The following is a 20,664-nucleotide window of genomic DNA, read 5'->3' as shown; positions in this document are numbered from 1 at the left end:
GCATCTCCCACTGGGATGATGGGATTTTATCAGTCATGCAGGGACACTCAATGGACCATTAACTGAAGATTTCCCCCTGGAGTTATTTGGGATGGCTCATGGAAGGGATAAAGAACGCTGCCCCTCCCGGTTTTAACAGCTGATAATGGAATACAGACTTTTGGTTACATCTTGCATTGCAGCCTAAGACACAACTGATGTGTCCTGTCCATGGTTTTTATGTTAATTAAGAGGGAAATGGTGTTACATTGCCATGCCTTGGCTTGCATAAAGCCCAAATGAGTCTGTGTCTCCTTTACACAGTGTTGAAATGCCCAACATACTTGCATATAATATCATTATGAAACTTCATGGTCAGATTTTTAAAGCAATTCTATATTGGGCTTGATGATCTGGTGATTGATCTGAGGGTTTAAACACCTGTAAAGTAGGAAGGGATCGTTACCTGATTGGATTAGTGTGGATTAATTCCTTAATGGTTGTAACAGGTTTGCAAATCCCTCAGTGCTCCAGGAGTCCAAAGCTTTGTTGATACATTTTTTTATTTTTTTAAATACTGCTGACTTTAATGCGGTTGATGGAAGGAAATCCAAAGGGCTTGCAGTCCTTAAGCCAAACAATTATCTCCAGGGAAGTATTTTTGCAAAATTCCGTGGTGGTTTTCTCTGCAGGGAGAAGGGGCTCTGGGAGCTGGCAGTAAAACAATGTCTGGAATTTCAGCTATAAAAATGAAATGCACAAACCCCTCTAGCGTGAAGGAAACGTCTTCAATGGTCATGAGCATAAAATGGTGCGGGAAAGTGTAATTCCAGAGGAGTCATTGGTGGGAATCAAGTGGGAGAACAGGGGTGAAAGCAAGGAGCAGGGAAAGATGGGGGTCTGAGTAACCTTCGGGCTTTCTGGAGCAGGGAGGGACGGGAGGGCTGAGTAACAACCCGGGGGTTCCTGGAGCAAGGGGGGGAATCTTGTGCTTCCAGTTGTGCATCCTGCTTGCGGTGCTGAGGTCGGTGAAGCCTTTTTGTCGTGCGGCGATCCGGGGGACACTCCCGGCTCTCTGCACCTTCCTGGTGAGGGCGAGCGGAGCGGCAGACCCCGAGGGACCGGCCTGAACTTGAGTCGGGGGAGGTTTAGGCGGGGATCAGGGCAAGGTTCTTCCCGCGGAGGGTGCGGGCGCTGCCCGCGCTCCCCGGGGACCGGGCACGGCCCCGAGGCTGCCGGAGCCCCAGGAAGGTTCGGACAGCGCTGCCAGGGATGCCCAGGCCGGGATCGTCGGGGTGTGTGCGCAGGGCCAGCAGCAGGACCGGAGGGGTCCCGGCCGGGCTGTGTCGCGATTCCGGGATCTCCGCGCCGCTGCGCTCCCGCCCGCCGGCCGCAGGGGGCGCCGCGGAGCCCGGGCCGCGCCCGCCGCCCCTTCCGCCGCGGCGGGGCCGGCAGGGGGCGCTGGGCGGGCCGGGCCCGTTCCCGTTCCGGCGGGGAGCGGCAGCGGGAGCGGCCGGGGCCGCCGCGGACATGCCCGAGCGCCGCCGCCGCCAGCAATAGTCGTCGGCGGGCCGGCAGCGGCGGGACCGCCGCGCGGAGCCGCTCCCCCTTCTCCCCATGGAGGGGCCGTACGCGCTCGGGGTGAGCGTGTTCTCCGACCAGGGCGGCAGGAAATACATGGAGGACGTGACCCACATCGTGGTGGAGCCCGAGCCGCCGCCGGCCGGGGCGCACAAAGGCGGAGCGGCGCCCGCAGGCCCCGGCGCCGCCGAGCCCCCGGCCGAGAGCGGGCGGCGGCGGGGAGGGACCCCGCGGGCGGCCGAGGACGGGGCGCAGCTCCCCGGCTCCGGCTCCGGGCGGCGGCCGCGCCGCTCCGTCGCCTTCTTCGCCGTGTGCGACGGGCACGGCGGGCGGGAGGCGGCCCAGTTCGCCCGGGAGAACCTGTGGGGCTTCATCAAGAAGCAGAAGGGCTTCTGCTCGGCGGAGCCGGCCGAGGTGTGCGCGGCCCTGCGCAAGGGCTTCATCGCCTGCCACCGCGCCATGTGGAAAAAGCTGCGTAAGTGCCAGCGCCCGCCGCGGACCCTCCGCGGGCTCCGCTGTCCCTGCCCGCGCCGCTTCCCGGCCGCCTTTTCCTCCCCCTCTCCCGCACTATTGTGGGTGCTTCCCTCCCTCCTTCCCTCCCTCCATCGCTGCCATCCCCGCGCCGGGGATCGCGGCAGAGCGCGGCACGGCGTCCCGCCCGCTGAGCCGAGTAATTCGGGAAAACAAGAGAAAAACTGGAGGGCACGCTGGGAGAAGAAAGATGTAAACACAGGGCTAGGACACGCTGTTGTGTTACGTAGTTGGGAATGATGCGATGGTAGGGCTGCAGTTTGTTTTCAGTGTGTTGCGCGTCGATTTCCAAATTCGATTCATTGCCAAGGTCTTCATCTTGTTGGCTTGGGTAATCGCACTGAACTCCCCCTTAGATTTCCCTTGCTTCATGAAAAGGAACAAAAAAAGTAATTTTAATAAACCGAGATGATCTGGGACCGGTGTTTTTTTCCCCTAACGGTGCATTCGACTGTTTTTGTGAGTCCTGATGGAAGGATTGGAATGTGGCTGGTTTATAACTCGCTCGTATGCGAGCGTGGGGGAATACGCAGTGTCCCTGACAAAATAGAAAACAGGCTAAGTGTCCTGAGGATGGTTTTGATCTAAATATATATCATTATGTATTTATGTATGCATTGCTTGTTTAATTGCAGTAGCATAGAAGTTAGGGTCGTAAATAAGACAGTGTTGAGGAGAGGAGCATGCCCAGACAAGTGACAGTCATCATTCCTGGACTCATCCTTCTCCCCGAGGTCCTGCGAGGCTGTAGTTTGAGTTTACAAATGGTTTTTTTTTCATTGTAAGATGAAGGTTCTGACTTAGAACGTGGTCGTTTATATAGAATGTGTAGAATGTGTGTGTATTGTTTATGCACGTAGGCATTCAAAAGCCTCAGAGAAAAAGCAAGAGCAGCGTACAGCGTGTGAAGGGAGGTGTGGAACACGGTAAAACTGGATCCAAAATAGTGACAGTGACAGTTGGGCTCGGGAGGGAAACCTGAAAAGCAAGATTTGTACTCAGAGCAGCCCGGGCTTTCAACGAAGTGATTCAAGAGGTGTGGCGGGAGAATTATAGTTTGAAAACAGTTTCATTTTCCGTTTTCTTGAACAGCAAAATAGAGAAGTTGTACAAATGTGAGATACTTGAGGAGATATGGGGGAAGGAGCAGTGAGTTTGAGGGCACAGAGGGAAGGGTGTGAATTTTAGAAGCACCAGAACTTGACCACAGCCTTGGCAATGGGGTGTGCGGCCTCCTGGGCTGCAGGGCTGGGTGATAAGGAGCAAAATGTGTGAGCAGGGGGAGATGGCACGGGGTGGGGGAAGATAAGGAGCTCAGTTTTCTCGCTGTTGTGTCCCTGGTGTGTTATTTGTCACTGGAACTCTGTGAACACGGAAAGAAGGGAGGAGAAAAGTGCAGGAAGCTCTGTTTAGTAATGGGTGTTTAGGAAACAGCACCGGGGTTGTGGAAGCAATTTCAATTATTGTGAGAAACAGCACAGCTCTGGCTGGGAGCCTTTGATGGCACTTCGAGGTTGGCTATTTAGTAAACTCCAGAGCATGTTTGCTCCTCCTCATTCCTGCTGCACGTGCTTAACAGCCCGAGTTTTGTGGGACAAGCCCATCATTATCTCAGGTTTATAACTCCATCCTGTTATGGAGTCCCAGTGTGGATTCTGCTGACAGGCAATAATTTTCTGTATTATCACGTGTGAAGCAGTTTTTTAACTGTGTGTTGGTGACACTCTGGACACGAAATGGAGACTGGTGTCTTGAAGTGTGTGGGGGAATGGTTTGGAATTTTGGGGTGGAGGATGGAATCTTTATTGCTTCCAGTTGCATGCTGGAAGGGAAGTTTGTAGTCGGCTGCTGTCATGGTTGTTAGAAGTTCTGGAGTCATCCCTGTATCCCCTGATAGACACAAACTGCATTGATCATGGCAGTACCAGAAAAACTAAACCAGAAAAATGCCCATTTGTCACTGGTGATCATTTTTGGTGTTAATTCTGTAGTAATAAAATTCCCTAAATGCCGAAGATCTTCTGGTGTAAGACTTTGATTTGGAAGCTACAGAATGAGTTGAGTTCAAAGCTACAAAGCAAAGTGTGAAGGGCAGTGGTTTTCAAGTAGAGGTGGGGGAATGTTTTAGAAAGATGTGCTGTTGGTGCTCCTGATGCGTGGAGGACCTGGGTCCATGGATTTGATTTTAATACTTGAGCTCAGAAGAAGCTCAAGTATTCAGCAGTCAGCAGTCTTGACACTTTTGCTGGTTCCTGGTGAGACACAATCTCTACAGAGAGAGCTGGGCTGCATCTACTACTTATCTCTGAACAGGAGCAAGGCATGAACTACAGTCTCTGGATGACAGGCAGATAATTCCTGGTTTTGTTGAACCTAAAATCTGAGGCTGCTGCATCATTCTTTATCCCACAAGTGGGTGATTTCCTTCTTTCTGCTTCCCATCCCCATAAAGACTGATTTGACTCTCTAATATATTTTATTGCTGTTCAGAGGTTGTTACACTGACAGAAACTCATTAGTTGAAGCTTGTTTTCTGTTAAGTGCATGGTTGAAGTCCTCATTACCACTTGGCTCCCTCCCTTGTTTGCTTTCCATTTGGAACGTGTTAGATTTAATATCCACAGTTAAAACTGCCAGACAAAGTACTTCCAATAAGCTGATTGAATGTTTGTGTTCTTGAAATAAAGCTGCTCCTAGGGAGAAAATGTGTTTTAGTATTTAGAATACAAAGCTAGAACTGTTGGAACTTAAATGTTTAAATTGTGCTGGATGTCTTGGTAGCTCACACTGAGGAAATGCAACTTCTAGCTTCATACTGCCTGTGAATTCTACTTCTCCAAATTCTCCTTTTCCATCAGCTCTTTCCCATGTCTTCTTCCCTCAGGCACCTGAACATCATTCATGGCACTAGAACTTTAGTTCCTCATTTTTTTGATTCTGTTTAAAGCTTTAGAATATTAAAATATCTGTTTTCACAGAGGGTAAGGTGTAACTGTTTTCCTTTTCTTTCCTCATGTGTTTATTTGCTGTGTGTTTGTTGTGCCACAGACACAAGTAGAGAATGCGGTGCTCTGGCAGCCTGAGCTGGGTATTTCCTGCAAACAGCTTGTGTCACAGTGGAATTTTTGTGTTGTGCTGTGTGAGCCTGACTTGTGAAGTGCAGGAGATAGAATGTGACAGGGAGATGAGGCTCCCTTTGGAGTTTGTCTGAAGACGTGAGTGGGTGCAGTGAAGAAGAAACACGAGGTTGCTGTTGACAGTTGGAGTCAACAGATAACTGGGAGCTGAGGCTGCTTTTGGTGGGTGCTGGGGTGGGGAGGATGGTGTGGCTGGGCTGGCTCCATGGGGGTGTTGTCTCAGTCAATTTGTGCAGTTTGGGGAGAAGATGAACTTGCGTGTGTAGACACAAAAAATAGGAAAAGCATGAAAGAGAAATTTGGGTTGGATGTAACTGGAGAGAGAAGTGTAACAGCAAGTTCATGGAAGTGGTTTGAGGGCAAAGCAGTTGAGAAAGATTTCCCTGACCAGGTGTAGTAGCGTTATTGCTCTGAATTCCAGGGATATCTCCTGTAGAATTTAAGGAGAGCATACTGAGATAGCTGGTCTGAATTATTCAGTCCTCCAAAGGGAAATGTGAGTAAAACATTTGAGAATTCAGCACAGAGTGTTGCTGTTCAGCCTATGAAAATAAAACAGCAGTTTTTCTCCCTTCCAAGGGGATCAGGAATGTCCACAAATCCTGATTGCCAATCAGATATCCAGACAAAATAACTGAAGTTAGAGCATTTCTACTACTTCAGACAGGGAAGTGAAGAGTAAATCACTGGTTGTAGCATCTCACAAGTCTCTGAGACACCCTTCAAGATATTCCCAGTTCCCCAGAACTAAATCTGTGCTTTTTGTCTGCTTTTTGCCTCGTTTCTCCTTGCAGCAGAGTGGCCCAAGACCATGACAGGCCTGCCCAGCACGTCGGGGACCACGGCCAGCGTGGTGATCATCCGTGGCTCCAAGATGTACGTGGCCCATGTGGGTGACTCAGGAGTGGTGCTGGGGGTCCAGGATGACCCCAAGGATGACTTTGTGAGAGCTGTGGAGGTGACACAGGACCACAAGCCAGAACTTCCCAAAGAAAGGGAGAGAATTGAAGGCCTTGGGGGCAGGTAGGTTTGTCTGCTTTCACTGAGCTAAGTTGGAGCTTGTTGTGGGAAGGCACACAAGGAGCTGAATCTCAGCTATTTCTCTTTTGTCCTCTTAATTTTTCTTGCAGCTTATTGGAGAATAAATTACAGGGATCCGTTGTTATAGTGCTTTATGGTATATCCAGAATTTTAATTTCCTGGTGGATCATGCAGCTGAGGGGTGGTTACAGTTCTAAATGTTCACCAACAACTTTTTGCAAGCAGAGATCTTCATTTTTGGCCTGTTTTCCTTTAAATTCTGAGGAACCTGCAGGTTGGGAAAATTGCCTTTTCACATAGGTAAAATGATGTGAAGTCTGGATTATCCAGCTAGTCATGACACTCTAATTTCTCAGGCATTCTGTATTGTCCCCGAGATGACAATGGCAGCTGTTGAATAGGCTCCTCAAAGCTTCTGCTTAGGGAACATGAGAAAAATCCTGGATTTGAAACACAATCCTGCCTTTGCTGTTTTAACACCACAGTTTAACACCTGTCCTTCCAGCAGCCATTCCTTCCTGCCCTGGTGGGAACTGGCAGATGTTGGCACACCCAAGCTGGGGTGGGTGTGTGTTCCCTGGGGGAGACGGGGAGCAGGCAGGGCTCTCTCAGGTGGCACAAATGTTTGGAGACAGCCCCCAGGGCTGGGATCTGGGAGCTCTGTGTCCTCCTGGTGCCACACCAGATGGATGGGCACGGTTTCCTCCTCAGAGCAGGGATCACTGAAGGTTTTCCTGCTGACATCATTCATCTGGGAGCCCTGTCAGTCCATTAACCTTCAGATATTTGTGTCTCTGGCAGGTGGGAGTTGATCTGGGGCTCTTTTGCAGGAGGGGTAACCTGCAGTCTTGCTGTAGGTTTCAAGATGTTTCTCAGATTGGAAGTTTCTGAATGTTCAAAGAAGCAGTCCATGAGACTTAGTATCTACAGGAATGGTTAATTCTACTTTTTTTTTTTTTTACTGGCATTCTTCCTGTTTTTCCCAGGCTGGCTGTGAGGCAGGTGGTAGGACTGAGGTGGAACTGTGCAGCTCTGCTTGGGATTGATTTGTCTTTCACAAGAGCAAGTTCATGAGAAAGCATGAGGGACTCTTCCATTAAAATGATGTTTTCCCAGTGACAGTCTGAATGTGGGATGAGGTTTTCTTTCCAATAGTGACTGAAGTGACCTCTGTGTGGTCATTAGTTGTACAAGTGGATGAGATCAAGTTTTAGGATGTGGTGTTTGTGACTTTGCCGTGCTCTGGATGGAGTTGAACATGCCCTTGTTGTTAAGGCCTTTGAAGTGTCAGGAAGTGCATCTTGAATGGCTTCAGCATGAGGAATCTTGAGGCTGTTCCAGAGTTGCTCAGTTTCTAATTAGCAATGGCTGTTCCTTGGATGAAAGGAACTTTCAAGTGTCCAGTTCCTAACTTTGTGGGGACCAAGCTTTGCTAGCTCCTGGTTTCATTAGCTCTTATTCCTTGATGGTTCATACTCGTTCTTCTTTTCCCTGCCTTGACACATCTGCCCCAGTTATTTGCTCTGTAGCTCCTTTGACCCTCCAGTGCCATCTGGGAGAGCTGAACCAGTGCTCAGTGTCTCAGAGCAGGTGTTCACATGCAAATGCAGAGCTGTTCTCCTGTCTCCTGCTTCCTGCAGAGTCAGCCTGGGACAATTCTCTTTTGTGTCTGCCTCTTGTTGGTGTTCCTTCCATTAAGTAAACCCTTTCAGGAGGCTCCTTTCTTTTCTGTTGTTTCAACTGTGCCATGCTGCTCGGTGCAGCCAAACTTTGGGAGATGGAGAAGACTGGAGGAGGAACTGTGTGGAATTTATACCTGACTGAGCTGATGTTGATCACCCTCATCTGAGGGAGGCAAATCCAGTTCTGCTCTGTCTCTGACAGATGAAGAAGACACTCTTGCATATGTTGTAACCAGCCAGAATTTCTTCCAGGTCTTTGTTACCTTGCTTTTTATTTTCTTCTGCCCTTCATCTCTCACATTTCCCCCTGGTTTTATATGGAACTGTCAGAGTGTAATTGTGTGTTTGGAAATACTTGCTTGTGCTGAGTGCCATCGTTATTACCTCCACATTTGCGTATTTAACTGGTTTTGCCTCATTGACACCAACTTCCTCATTCCTATTCCTAACTCCTGCCCTCTCTGCTGTTTCCAGTGTGATCAATAAGTCTGGTGTGAACCGTGTGGTGTGGAAGAGGCCCCGGCTGACCCACAACGGCCCCGTGCGCCGCAGCACCGTCATCGACCAGATCCCCTTCCTGGCCGTGGCCAGAGCCCTCGGTGAGTCCCCTGATCCCTGATTTACCCCCTGCATTTCCCAGAACACAGAATTTAGAGGGATCTCCTCACTTGCCTTCTCAAAGTCTGGGCCTTTGAAGTGTTTTTAATACAATAATATTGCACTTTTTTAATAACGCTGTAACTGGGGAGAGAAGAATGTGACTTATAACTTGCAGGGTTTTCAGTGTCAGCTCTACAAGGATGAGATTTAATTTTACCACCAACTAGTCAAAAATTACAGACTCATCTCAATGAGAAAGAGACAAATGTGCTCTCTCCTGGAGACACACAGGGGCTTGTACATTTTCATTTGCAGCAGAAATGAAGTTTTGCTGGATGGTGTATGAATTGCTTCTGTCTTTCTTTTGTGGAGAATCTTTTTTTTTAGATTTGGAATAGAATAGGATGAAAGTCAAATCTGCTCAACAATAACTTGCCTTTATGGGAGCACTAGAAATGAGAAACTGTCTGAGGAACACCTCATTCCAGGGACAGAAAGGGATAATGCAGGACTAGAAAACTTGTGATTAATGGTTTTTTGAGAAGTACTTCTTAATTGAATTATTGGTATCTCTTACCCATGAGTGTTAGTGTTTCTGGTCATTTTTCTCCTTAAATTCCATTGCAGAATGCCAATCTTTGTCTGCTCATGCTTTTCCCCTTTGTGCAGTGAAGAATCTTCTATGCAGACATCCCCAGAGTAGGTCTGATTTGATGGGATTGTGGTTGTTACCTGTGAGAGCTGTGAATCCGTGCTGGCAGCTTGGCAGGCCCGAGGCAGTGCTGTCAGTGCTCCTGGGTCAGCTGGCAGTGCCCATGGGGACAGGCTGTTCTGGCACCAGGCTCTGGATCATTCCAGAGCCTTGCTGTGTCTTATTTCACAGGCAGGAATGGCTGTGACACTGGGATTTGTCCAGAGTTAAGGAGAATTTTGCAGATAATGAACATGGAGCAGTGTGTCAAGCAAGGAGTTACAGGTGCCTGAAAATTAAGAATTTTAATTTTAAGGATTTTATCCCAGTGTCTGGAAGTTTTTATGTATCACGTTTCAGGTAGGATAGAGTTTTTTTTTGTGGTTAGGAGAACTGACTGGAGAGTTTGAGTAAATCCATTGGAGTTAATAGATGAGTAGCAAAAAATCCTTCATGCCCTGAGCAGCACATCCCTTTTGTTCCCTCCTGCAGGACAGGGGAGGTGTTCCTCCTGGACTGCAAAATGTGGACACTTAATTTTGATGCATCTTTTGTTCCTGTGATTGCAAGTTTGTTGCCTGTCTAAAGAGCTCGCTGGCTTTTGATCTGATTGCTCCCAGCAAGCTGAACAAAAGGATTTGGCTGGGGTTTGTGTGCAGATGGGAATTCAAGGAACCATGCATTTGTTAGCCCCCAGTGCATTCTTTCCCAGCAAGTGCATGGAGAGAGGATTACTGGAGAGTTTTCAGGCCCAAAAATTGGGAACACCTATCTCTTATCAATTACTGGATTTGAAAGCTCAAACCCCATGCTGGGACCAGCCTCCCCTCCTGAGACCTCCTGGTCCCAACCTGGATAAAAATTTTTAGAAGGACAAGAATCTCTCAATAGAGAAACTTAGAGTTGGGAATTTATTATATTTAGAATGGGGGAGATGATCTGATTAAACCCCCTAAAATTTACATCATAGGTGGTGTTTTAAGTGTCTCTCTCTTACAACACTTTAAAAAATTTTGATGTAGTCTCATCCCCCACTCTAAGTCTAGTGTACACTTAGGAGTTCAGGAAAGGTTTTTGGAAATAGGAATAAAGCACTGTGGAAAAGTTGAATTCAGCCAGCAGAAAATCCTGGTGCAGAGGAAATCCTTGTGGCCAGATTAATTTTGTTGACATACCCTTTCCTGTTCTGATTGTCAGAAGTGCCCTTCTGCCCTGAAATTAGCATTTGTGGAATGCACAGTGGCTGTATTTAAATAATGCTTAATTTATTTATAGCCCCATAACAAGTCAGAAATATTTTGGCTTTCTGCTGTCCCTGTAAAGCATCTGTAAGCTGCTTTAATGTACACAGCAGGTTTCTGTGTCTTCTCATAAACCATTTTAAGCTGTAGCAGAATTTTGTGTTTTCACAGCTACTTCTGCTGATCTTTTCTGGGCAATGAGAACATTTTCTTTTTAATACTAATTTGCCTTGTAATAGATGCTCATGAATCTGTGGTGAGGGATTGCCTGGCACTGCTGAGGCATTTTTGGGGGTGTTTAAATAAATGAATGATGAAACCTGAGCCAGGAGCCCGTTAGTTCAACCACTCCCTCCTGTGGGAACATGAACTCTGCTTTCCCTGGTTTTTTTATGTAGGAATATAATAAACTCACCCCTGTATTTCAGGTGGAGCAGCCTCCACCTTAGAGGTTTGACTCTTCCCAAGAACAGGAATTTCCTGCTGCCCTCTAGGAGCAGTTCTGTACCAGAACAGGGAATCCACGTGGAACTGCTGCAGGAATCTTTGACAGGGATAGGGAAGCTGTTTTCCAGAACAACTGACTGGGTGCCAGGAGTGTTTTGTGAAGCTCTCTGAATGCACATACCATAAATCCTGGAGAAGAGGCTATGGCTGACCTCAAATGATCTGAGGAAATTCCTGTGTAAGATTTTAGGGCTGTTTACATGCATCTAACTGCTTTAAAAATTAAATTACCAAACAGAGTGGGCACAGCTGCCACTCAGTTTTTCCTCCCTGCTCCATTGTAGGCCGTGAACCTGAATTACATGGAATTATATAAGTTGTATTTACAGCAATTTCCAGCTTCTTTTGATAATTGCTTTTCTGTTTTATCTCTATAAAACCAGACAAACTTGGGGTACATTTGGGATTCTTTTCTTGTCCTCAGGATATCTTGCTGTAACATATAATTTTCTTCAGTCCTGAGAGAAAATAATAAATGTGCTGTGCCAAATGCAGTGTGTGCTTTGTTCTGAGGATCTGTGTGTTGCACACATCCTGTGAGAGCACCTGTGGCTCCTTGTAGAGAAAAACTTTGATTTAAAAAGCTCTGGGATTAATCAAACTGGGGTTTTATTTTGGATTGAGTTATAAAAGTAAAGTTTTCTTTCCTCTATTGAAACCAAAAGCTATTTTTATATGCAAAACAGCATCTCCAGAAACTGAAATGAAAGACTTGATTTATGTGATTTCTGGTCATGCTTTTGCTCTTAAGAAGGTTTTGGGATTAATCCAGTCCAGCCCACTTTATATGATGGGTGCTTTTGTTTGTAACTTTCATTACTTCCCTGGCAGCACTTAGTAGTAGGTTTGTTGTTTTATATAAGGTTGTTTTGTTGTATTTTATAAGGTAACAGTAAGCAGATAAGAGAAACTGCATAGTTTGATATATTCTTACAGGCAGCTGAATTAGTTTCCTGCTCCCTTAGCATCTGATTTCAAATATCTATTTCATTTTGAAAGATGCAGTGTAGATCTCTAAATCATTCTGGTTTGAATCAGAACTAAGAAAACAGGTTTTTCTGGAAGATATAAAAAAAACCTACATTAATAAGTTGTTGTTTTTTGGTTTTTTTTTTTTTTGGAAAAGAAATATGCAAACCTCACACTGAAAGAAATTCTCCCAGTGTGTAAGTTTTTAAAAAACGAGCTTGTCAAGAGTTTTGTAAATGTTTGGGTTTTAATTCAGAACAAAAATAGTCTGGCTCCCAGATGGAAGCCTGAGAGCCTGGCATTGCAGCCTGTAACACCAGCCTCTGGCACATCCCAGCTTCCCAGGCTGCCAGAGGGGCACTGCTCTGTCTGCTTGCTTTGGAACACAATTAAAGACTTCAGAGCACTTTGAAATGCTCAGGGAAACGTGTTCTCTGCTTTCTGGCTGCTCTCCTCTCCCTCGTCCCTTCCCAGAGCTGTGACAGAGGCTGCCATGGGAAGCACCTCTGCAGGTTTGTGTTCCTGGGATGCTGAGCTCTCCAGCTGGGCAGGGAGCGGGCTCAGGAAAGCTTTGCTTTAGGCTGGGGAGCTCGGCCCTTCAGGGAAAAATACTAAATAAAAATGAAAATGCCCCCCACCCCATGAGGTGGGTTGGCCTTGCTGGGCTCAGAGTTGGAAGGGTCTGTGAGAGTCACTCTGTGCCCTTGAGCAGGTTTGTAGCCCTTGGAGTTGGCCTGGTGAGCAGTGTGATATTCCCAGTTATCCCTGGGAGGAGCCTCCTTCACTCCCCTGGAATCAGTGTGATCATTGCCTGGCTGCTTCCTCGGGAAGGGCAGCAGATGGACGCGATGACAAGCGTGTTAAAGAACCCAAATTAATGAACATCAGGTTATTTTTATTACCCAGCACAGTATTTTTAATTAAAAAACCGTTTCAGCTAATAACATTTTGTCATTTCTCCTACACGAGTATGAACAAAGTGGCAAATGGATATTTGCAGTGCAGAGATATTGCATGTATTGGAATTGATGCTGCTCTTGTTTGTTTTACCTGCTGCAGCCGTGACAGAGCCATGTGAGAAACTCAGAGTGCAGGAGGACTTTCCGTGGCAATTCACATCCAATAATTGCTCAGCTCTCGTGTTACACTATTTATTTTGATCTCGCTGCCAGCTGGCTTTGTCGGGAGCCTGTGGCAGCCGAGTGCACCTCTGTAGGAGCAGGCTTGGCTTTTAATTAGCGCTCATTAGCAGCATGTGCTTGTGGGGCTGCTGCGGCCAGGGAGAATCGGGGCTTTAATGAGGATGGGCTGCGGTGGAGTGGGGTAATTGAGTTGAAGTATTCCCTTTCCTGGTTCTGGAAAAGTCTTTTCAACTGCTTGATAGCTTAAGGCAAAGCTAATGGAGACAAGGAGGAAGACAAAAAGCTTATTTATTGTCTTTAAAAGGGTGCTGATGGATGTGGAAGAAGCTCCAGGCTTTGTCCGGCAAAAAGCAAAGGAAGAGCCTGACAAAACCTTTACTCTTGAGTTGCTGAGCCTCTGTTTGCTGTTCAGCTCTGACATTTTAATTAATTTCTGCTTTTAAAGCTGTGTGTTCTCCACGGAAAAATGTAGCCAGTGCTTGCAAGTAATAATAAGTTACTTTTTGTTGCTTATCACTACAGGAAGCTGTTTGTGAACATGGAAATCAATTTTAAAAGGAGTTGTTCGGGCAAATTAATTGTTGATTTGAAGACCTAGCCTTAGAAAAGGTTTTTAATTTTTCAAGTATGCTTGATAAATAGAATTGAAATAAATGGATATGGAAATGCATTTTTCTGCTGGAGTGGTTTTTCTTTGAGGGTGGTTTGGAGCTCTCGAACCAGGGGATGATTTGACTCAGATGCGTTGCTCAGCTTTGTTTCTGGTGAGGTGACCCCAAACTCATTCACACAGTGAGAGGGATTTAAAAATAGAAGTGTTCCCTGCTTGAGGCCGTCCTAGGGAGAGGCTTGAGCTCTCATTTGCTGTCTTCCTGCTGGAGCTCAGGCAGTGCCCGTGTTCCTGTGGCTCCTCTCCAGCTCCCAAACTTGGCCCGTGGTGTTCAGCTGCAGAGAGCAGCACTTTGCCACTGATGCTCGAGCTGTGGGAGGAAAAGGAAATAGCAACGGGAATTTTAACAAGGAAAAGGCTTCAGTCTCCTCATTTGCTTTTTCCTTTGTCCCTTCCCCGTGGCAGCTGCACACGCAAATATTTGCACATTTGGTGTGGGATCAACAAAGCAAGGTTTTACTTCTGTTTATGGAGAACTTGATTAATTCTGATAGATTTTAGTTTGAAGAATGGTTGAGGTTTCACAATTTTCTAGGTATTAATCTGTTTAATTTTTCCTTTTTCCACAAGTACTTGTTTTAAGAGAGCAGAAGACCTCTGATTACAGCTTGGTTTAGTTTAAATATGATTAGAAGGTGGCAGCAGCTGAGCAATGACTGGGCTGGAATTTCTTTACATTCCTGCTGGTGACTCAAGGCTGATGGTGATGGTTTTCCTGGGAAGGAACATTTTTCTCTATTTTCCAGGAGTGAGGTTTCTCGTGTGTTACATAACAATTCCAACCCGTTTTCTGCTTTGCCAGGTGATCTCTGGAGCTACGATTTCTACAGTGGGGAATTTGTTGTGTCCCCTGAGCCTGACACCAGTGTGCACACCATTGATCCCCAGAAGCACAAATACATCATCCTTGGCAGTGACGGGCTCTGGAACATGATCCCGCCTCAGGATGCCATCTCCATGTGCCAGGATCACGAGGAGAAGAAGTATTTCATGGTGAGAGCAGTGGCCAGAAGTCAGGGCGGAAATTTCATCCTTGTTACCTCGAAAAATTGTTCAGTCTGGTAGGGATGAAAAGTACCCCACGGAGTTGGCAGGGTTTTAGGCAGATTGATGGCTTTGCCACAACATAAAAGTTGTTACAATGTGGCTGATGTTAAATAACATGGGTGTTAACATAGTTTAAATTATTTGCTTTGTGTTTTGAGGCGATTTGACTAGTAGGGTGTTGTCTGTGAGTAATAAAGGAAATAATGAGTTTCTTCTCTAAGGAAGTTACACAAAATGCTGTCTGAACATTAAATTTATTTCACATTAAGGTGGATATTATAATGTAGAGTGTTTAGACTGAATTAAATTACTCTCTGATTTATTTTACAAAACAGTTGAGAATTGATATTGGAGCATCAGAGAGTAAACACTCTGCAAACCCCATGAGGGACTTTGGGAAGACTGTAGATTGTGTTCCAACCTACCACAAGCTACTGCTGTGTTACAAGCTATTTACTCTGTTTAAAGCCCTGTGTGTATGTGGAATATACCACAAGCTGATTTAAAGGTGGATTTAAGAAGGAAGATGTGTTTGAATTGGTATTTCTGGAGGTGCTTTGGGGCATGGTTTGTAGGAACACGTGTGGCATGGAGGTGCCTTGTGGTGACGTGGTGGCTCTGGGTGCCAGCCAGATGGCACTCAGATGGCTCTGTGTGGTGGCCCCATGTGATGTCCTCTGTGATGGCTTTGTGTGATGCCCTGTGTCCCTGTGTGTCCCGAGGCCGAGTGCCTGGATGCTGGTGGCCCTGTGTGATGGCTCTTTGTGCCAGCCCTCTGTGACACTTTGTGTCCCCTGTGTGTCCTCAGGGGGTGTGGCAGTCCTGCATGTGGATGCTGCTGGCTCTGTGTGGTGGCTGCCCCTGTGGCTCTGTGTCCCGGTGTTTGGTGGCTCTGTGTGACTCCCCCTGTGTCCCCAGGGCGAGGCCCGGCAGTCCTGTGCCCGGGTGCTGGTGGCTGTGTGTGGTGGCTCTTTGGTGGCTCTGTGTGACATCCCCTGTGTCCCCAGGGCGAGGCCCGGCAGTCCTGTGCCCAGATGCTGGTGGCTGTGTGTGGTGGCTCTTTGGTGGCTCTGTGTGACATCCCCTGTGTCCCCAGGGCGAGGCCCGGCAGTCCTGTGCCCGGATGCTGGTGGGGCGGGCGCTGGGCCGCTGGAGGCAGCGGATGCTGCGGGCGGACAACACGAGCGCCATCGTCATCTGCATCGCGCCCCTGCGCGAGCGCGGCCGCTGGGACAGCGACGAGGAGCTGGTGCTCAACCTGGCCGAGGGGCCCAGCTACAGCAGCCCCGATGCCAGCAGCCTCACCCCCTCCCGCTGCTGCACGCCCCCCCTCAAGGTAAGGGCTCTCTGTGTCCCCCTTCTGCCTCCCCCGGCTCCCTGGGGCAATCAGAAGAACATTGCTGGAGACTGGGGAGTGCTCCTAGAAACTCCTGATCTGTCAATTCACATCAGTGTTTCATGCTGCTATTCTTAATTCTGAATTTTTACTGTGTATGTCTAGACAATCTATTACTGGCATTGACTCAGTAAATGTGTTGCCATTCCAAGACCCCCTTGAGGGTTTCTCCCAGCTCTGGATATTCTGTGGAAGCTACAGTTATACCTTATCCTCAGCACTTCCACGTGCAAAGGCTTGGAGGACTGGGCCAACTTCTAACAATGTTTCTTTTAAAACTTTAACATTCTGCCTTTGGTGTTCCAATGTATGAATTTTCAGGATTGCTGCTGGTTGTTTGTTGCTAGTTGTTGATCTGTGCTCCCTCCCTAAGGTGGAAGAAATTAGAACTGTTACTTTACAAACCTTGACTTACATTGTTTCTTAAAGTAAGTTTTCTGAGATCCTCCCCAAAATTCAAGGCAGCTATTTGAGACAGAGAGGAACCAGAGTGGGGATTAGAGGTACAAAAAAGAAACCATCCAACACACTCTCTTAGAAATGAAGGCTGGGCTGCAGTTTCTCTTCCTGCCTTGCCAGGTGCTTGTGTAGCTTGCTCAGCCCAGGGATTGCAGGTTGTGAACCTGTTCCTGGCAGGACGTGCTTTGATTTGGGTTTGTTTGGTTGTGGTGGTGTTGGGCTTTTATTTTATTTTTTTTAAGGTTAATTTGCTCCAACACACGTTGCTGTAAAGAACATTTTCTTTCTGTACTGGGAGATCTCATTATCTTCCTTTGGTTGATTTGATGTTCTTTGTTGGAGGCAGAGACATCATAACATAAGGTCTTTCTGGAGGCTGCAAGTTTGAGTTGTTAACATAAAGCAGAGCTCTTCAGAGGGTTTTTGTTTTGTTGTTTTGTGGTTTTTCTTCCCCCCCTCTAAGAACTGGAGTGTAGTTATGAGTGGCTGTTTGTTTCAGTAATTACCAGCTGCTCCTGATTTAAGTCACTGTCCTTTGATGTTCTGCAGAATCTTCAGATAATTGTCCTTTGGGCAAAGGAAAAGAAAGCAGAAATTAGAAAGGGAGTTTTAAACATTCCCTTGGGAGAAACAAGCTGCTAATAAAATGGCAAGCTTCAACTTTGTCTCCTCCCCTTTCATCTAGTGGAGCAAAATCCATAAAAAGAGCTTTCAACCTAGCAAAATCTTGAGGAAACAAAATTAAATTGTAAGTGCTCCTAAAATTTTCAATCACAGTTTCTGTGAGGGAAGTAGAGATGGCCTTGATGCCTGACAGCTGCTACCTGCCAAAACAATTAATTTGGAAACAAATGGAGACCAAAGTTTCTTAATTAAACAAAAGTATTTCTTAATTGCTTGTCCTTCTGGCAGCAATTACTAATACCGAATTAATTCCAGTATTCCTGAGGCCAGTGAGGAAGATTGATTGGATTGCTGAGAAATTCAATTGGTGATTTGTGGTTTATTTTTCCTGTTCTGTTACATCACTCTCCAGCAGTCTATCCGCTGCCTTTCCTTGGCTTCCCAAAGCCTTGTTCAGTCTCAGCTGTTTGCACCAGCAGGAGGTGGTGGGGAAAAGAGCCACAACATTAAATGTCTTGCACAATAAAAACCATAAAACTAAGTTTTATTTGACACAGTGTCAGAAATTAAATTGAGCAGCTGAAGTAGCCTTGCCAGAGCTGCTCTGTGTGTATGATCTGGTGTCCTTCTGGGTTCTGCAGGAACCGAGATGAAGAATAACCTTTAAAATTCCATTTACAAAGGTCTTCCCTCTTGTGTTGTTAAGTGTAGTAAAGGAATGTTATCTAAATGGTTTTGTCTACACATGGGGAGCCACAGGGGAGTGGAAAACCAGTGTGAATGCTGGGGACAGTCCTGATTGTCTTTTCTTTTGGAGTGTATTTTATTAAACCTGCAGTTGTTGGGTTATGGCTTCAGAAGCATCTGTTTATTCACCTGAGACGTGTCCCTGCCTGATTCAGCTGTGTGCATTTCAGTTTCCAGCACATGATTTTCTTAAAATAATAACTGCCATTTGCCTTCCACTGAGGGTGTGTAGTGTGGCCTTGAAATTTCCTTTTGAAGGACTTGCCAAGTAACCAGGGACTTCTTCACAATTAAATCTTTAATAAGGTCAGAATTCCTATCTTCAGGGCACTGCATAAACACTAATTTTCATAATCCCCCTGTGGATGGTGAGAGCAAGTATTGTCCCCATTTTCCTGTTGGTAAAACTGAGAATGAGGCAAAAACCCTTCTCAGAGGCTGCAGAAGAGGTGAGGGTCAGAGTTTAGGAAGTGCCTGGTTCTTGGGTCCTCACTGACTGCGCTTCCCAGGGGCTGGATGTGCCCTGAGGGATCCATAGGCAGCAAAAAGTGTAACTTTGCCCAGCAAACAGGATTATTTTCAGATGGCTGTGTCTGACACTGCCCCTGTCTGTGGGCAGCTCTGAGGAGGAGTTTGTCCAGCCCTGATAACCTGGTTATGCAGTAACTGAGAGTGCTGAACATGACAAAGGTCAGGAGCCTCTCTCTGCTCTTTGGCCACTGACCATGCATAAATCAGAGAGCAGTGCCTCTGTCGGTGTCTGATGGAGGGAAGTCCTGTGTGAGAGCTGGAAATGCTGCACAGGTTACAGGCACTGCTTGCCCCCTGCAGCAGCTGCCTGCAGATCCTTCAGTGCTCTACAGCTGCAGTTCACATCCCCAGTCAGAATTGTTTCCAGCTCTCAAGAGAAGATGAGACTGCTTTGGAGTAGGGTTTTCCTACCTTTGATAAGGTTTAGGGGAAATTCTAAAAGTACCACACACTGTCTCTACCCTCATAGGATGAAGTCTGTCCCTGGGAAGTGTCCAAGGCTGGGTGGGACAGGGCTTGGAGCAAGCTGGGATAGTGGAAGGTGTCTGCACCCATGGCAGAGTTTGGAACAAAGTGATCTTGAAGGTCCCTTCCCAAATCATTCTGTGATTCTATGATTATATTTATGCTTAAGTATTTTTGTTTCCTTTTCCCTCAGCTCGTAGAAGATGACCCCTGGCCACGACTGAACTCTGCCGAGCCCATTCCTCCCCTCCTGCACAGCAACATGCTCTCAGAAAAATACCTGGAGCTGCCAAACGAGATCGCCAAAAGCAATTTACCTTCCTCAGGGGGAACCCCGAAGGATTCAGCCCCCCAGGAGGAGAAGTGCAGCAAAGCCCTGGCTTTGAGGCTGCAGGAATCCTACAGCAATGGTTTGTCAGTCAGCCTCTCCCCTTCCAACTCGGCCAACTCAGGCACGGACCAAAAAGGCTTGAAGGTGTCCCCTAACGGCCAGGGCAAGGCGCGGGACGCGGAGAGGACGCCCCCGGGCAGCTTTAAGCGGACACTGGAGGAATCCAACTCGGGCCCGGCGCTGAAGAAGCCGAGGCGGGGGCTGGCCCGGGGCCCGGGCGAGGGCGCAGCCGCCACCCCGCAGCGCCGGAGCCCGGCCAGGCTGGCCATGCGGCGCAGCCTCCGCGGGCAGAAGAAGCTCAGCAGCTCCCTGTTCCACCCGCCCAGGAAAGCCGTGTGCGTGTGCTGAGCCTCCCCTGCTGCCCCGCGGAGCTCCGCCAGCCGTGCGCCAGTTGGAAGCTCTTCCCGTTGATCTTTTTTTAAAGTAGGAACTTTTTTGGTATCCGACAGCTTTATCCCAGCCTTGTACTTGCTTGTATTATAACTGTGAATTTTGTAGATGTGTAGGGTATAAGTCACTGTAAAATGTGTGTAAATTTGTATTCCTTCATATAAATGTAGTCTCTTTTCTTCCTTGTATAATTGTTAGGGCGGGGCTAAGCCTTGTTTTAAAAAAAAAAGCAAAACAAAAACAAAAAGTAAAATAATCATTTTTGTTAATTTACTAAAGTCATCAATTTGTATACGCTTCTCGTGAGGAGAATTTCACAACTTTTTAACTAAAGTAAATTATTAAACAGAATGGAAGATATGTATTTTCGTAGTCTGATACGTTCCACCTAAGGTGTGTCTTTTAGAGAATACACTAGGTCTATATTTTGGTTTTAAATTTTAGATTTCTCTACTCAGAAATGAAATGTATGTGGAAGCAGAGATTTGAGTCTTGCTTTACACACCTCAGTGTTGATTTTATGTTAATTAAAATACTATGCAGTATCTTATTTAGTTGTATTTTTTGTAACGATAATCGTCAAAAATATTTAGCAAAAAAAGTGTGTTTTAAAAACTCCAACTCCCCAGAGCATCCAACAAAGCCATTCCCATCCCCTGTTCCAAATGATGGCATTTTATCCAGGCATCACTCCCCTCCTGGAATGTGTTTTCTGCTATTCCAATACCGATGGTGCTGCTAATACCTTTCAACACAAGTTCTTAAATTATTTTATGACTATTTTCATTGACTATGTGGACCATGTGTACGTTCACCTCAATAAAACACATGAAAATTTGATGG

General features: G+C 46.7%; 1 protein-coding gene across 1 annotated transcript; it reads left to right on the top strand.

Annotated features, from left to right (window-relative positions):
- The first annotated feature begins 1,485 nt into the window (after positions 1–1,485).
- On the top strand, positions 1,486–20,661 carry PPM1D (protein phosphatase, Mg2+/Mn2+ dependent 1D). The gene is made up of 6 exons (XM_023917680.2): positions 1,486–2,035; positions 6,023–6,251; positions 8,426–8,550; positions 14,574–14,764; positions 15,915–16,154; positions 19,234–20,661. Exons 1-6 carry the CDS (start codon positions 1,597–1,599, stop codon positions 19,777–19,779), a joined length of 1,770 nt encoding a protein of 589 aa, XP_023773448.2. The 5' UTR covers positions 1,486–1,596; the 3' UTR covers positions 19,780–20,661.
- The last annotated feature ends 3 nt before the right edge of the window (positions 20,662–20,664 follow it).

This window comes from Cyanistes caeruleus, chromosome 21 (assembly GCF_971803275.1).
Source record: "Cyanistes caeruleus chromosome 21, bCyaCae1.hap1.1, whole genome shotgun sequence".
NCBI classification, from domain to species: domain Eukaryota; kingdom Metazoa; phylum Chordata; class Aves; order Passeriformes; family Paridae; genus Cyanistes; species Cyanistes caeruleus.
This window is presented reverse-complemented; position numbering and strand designations above follow the sequence as displayed.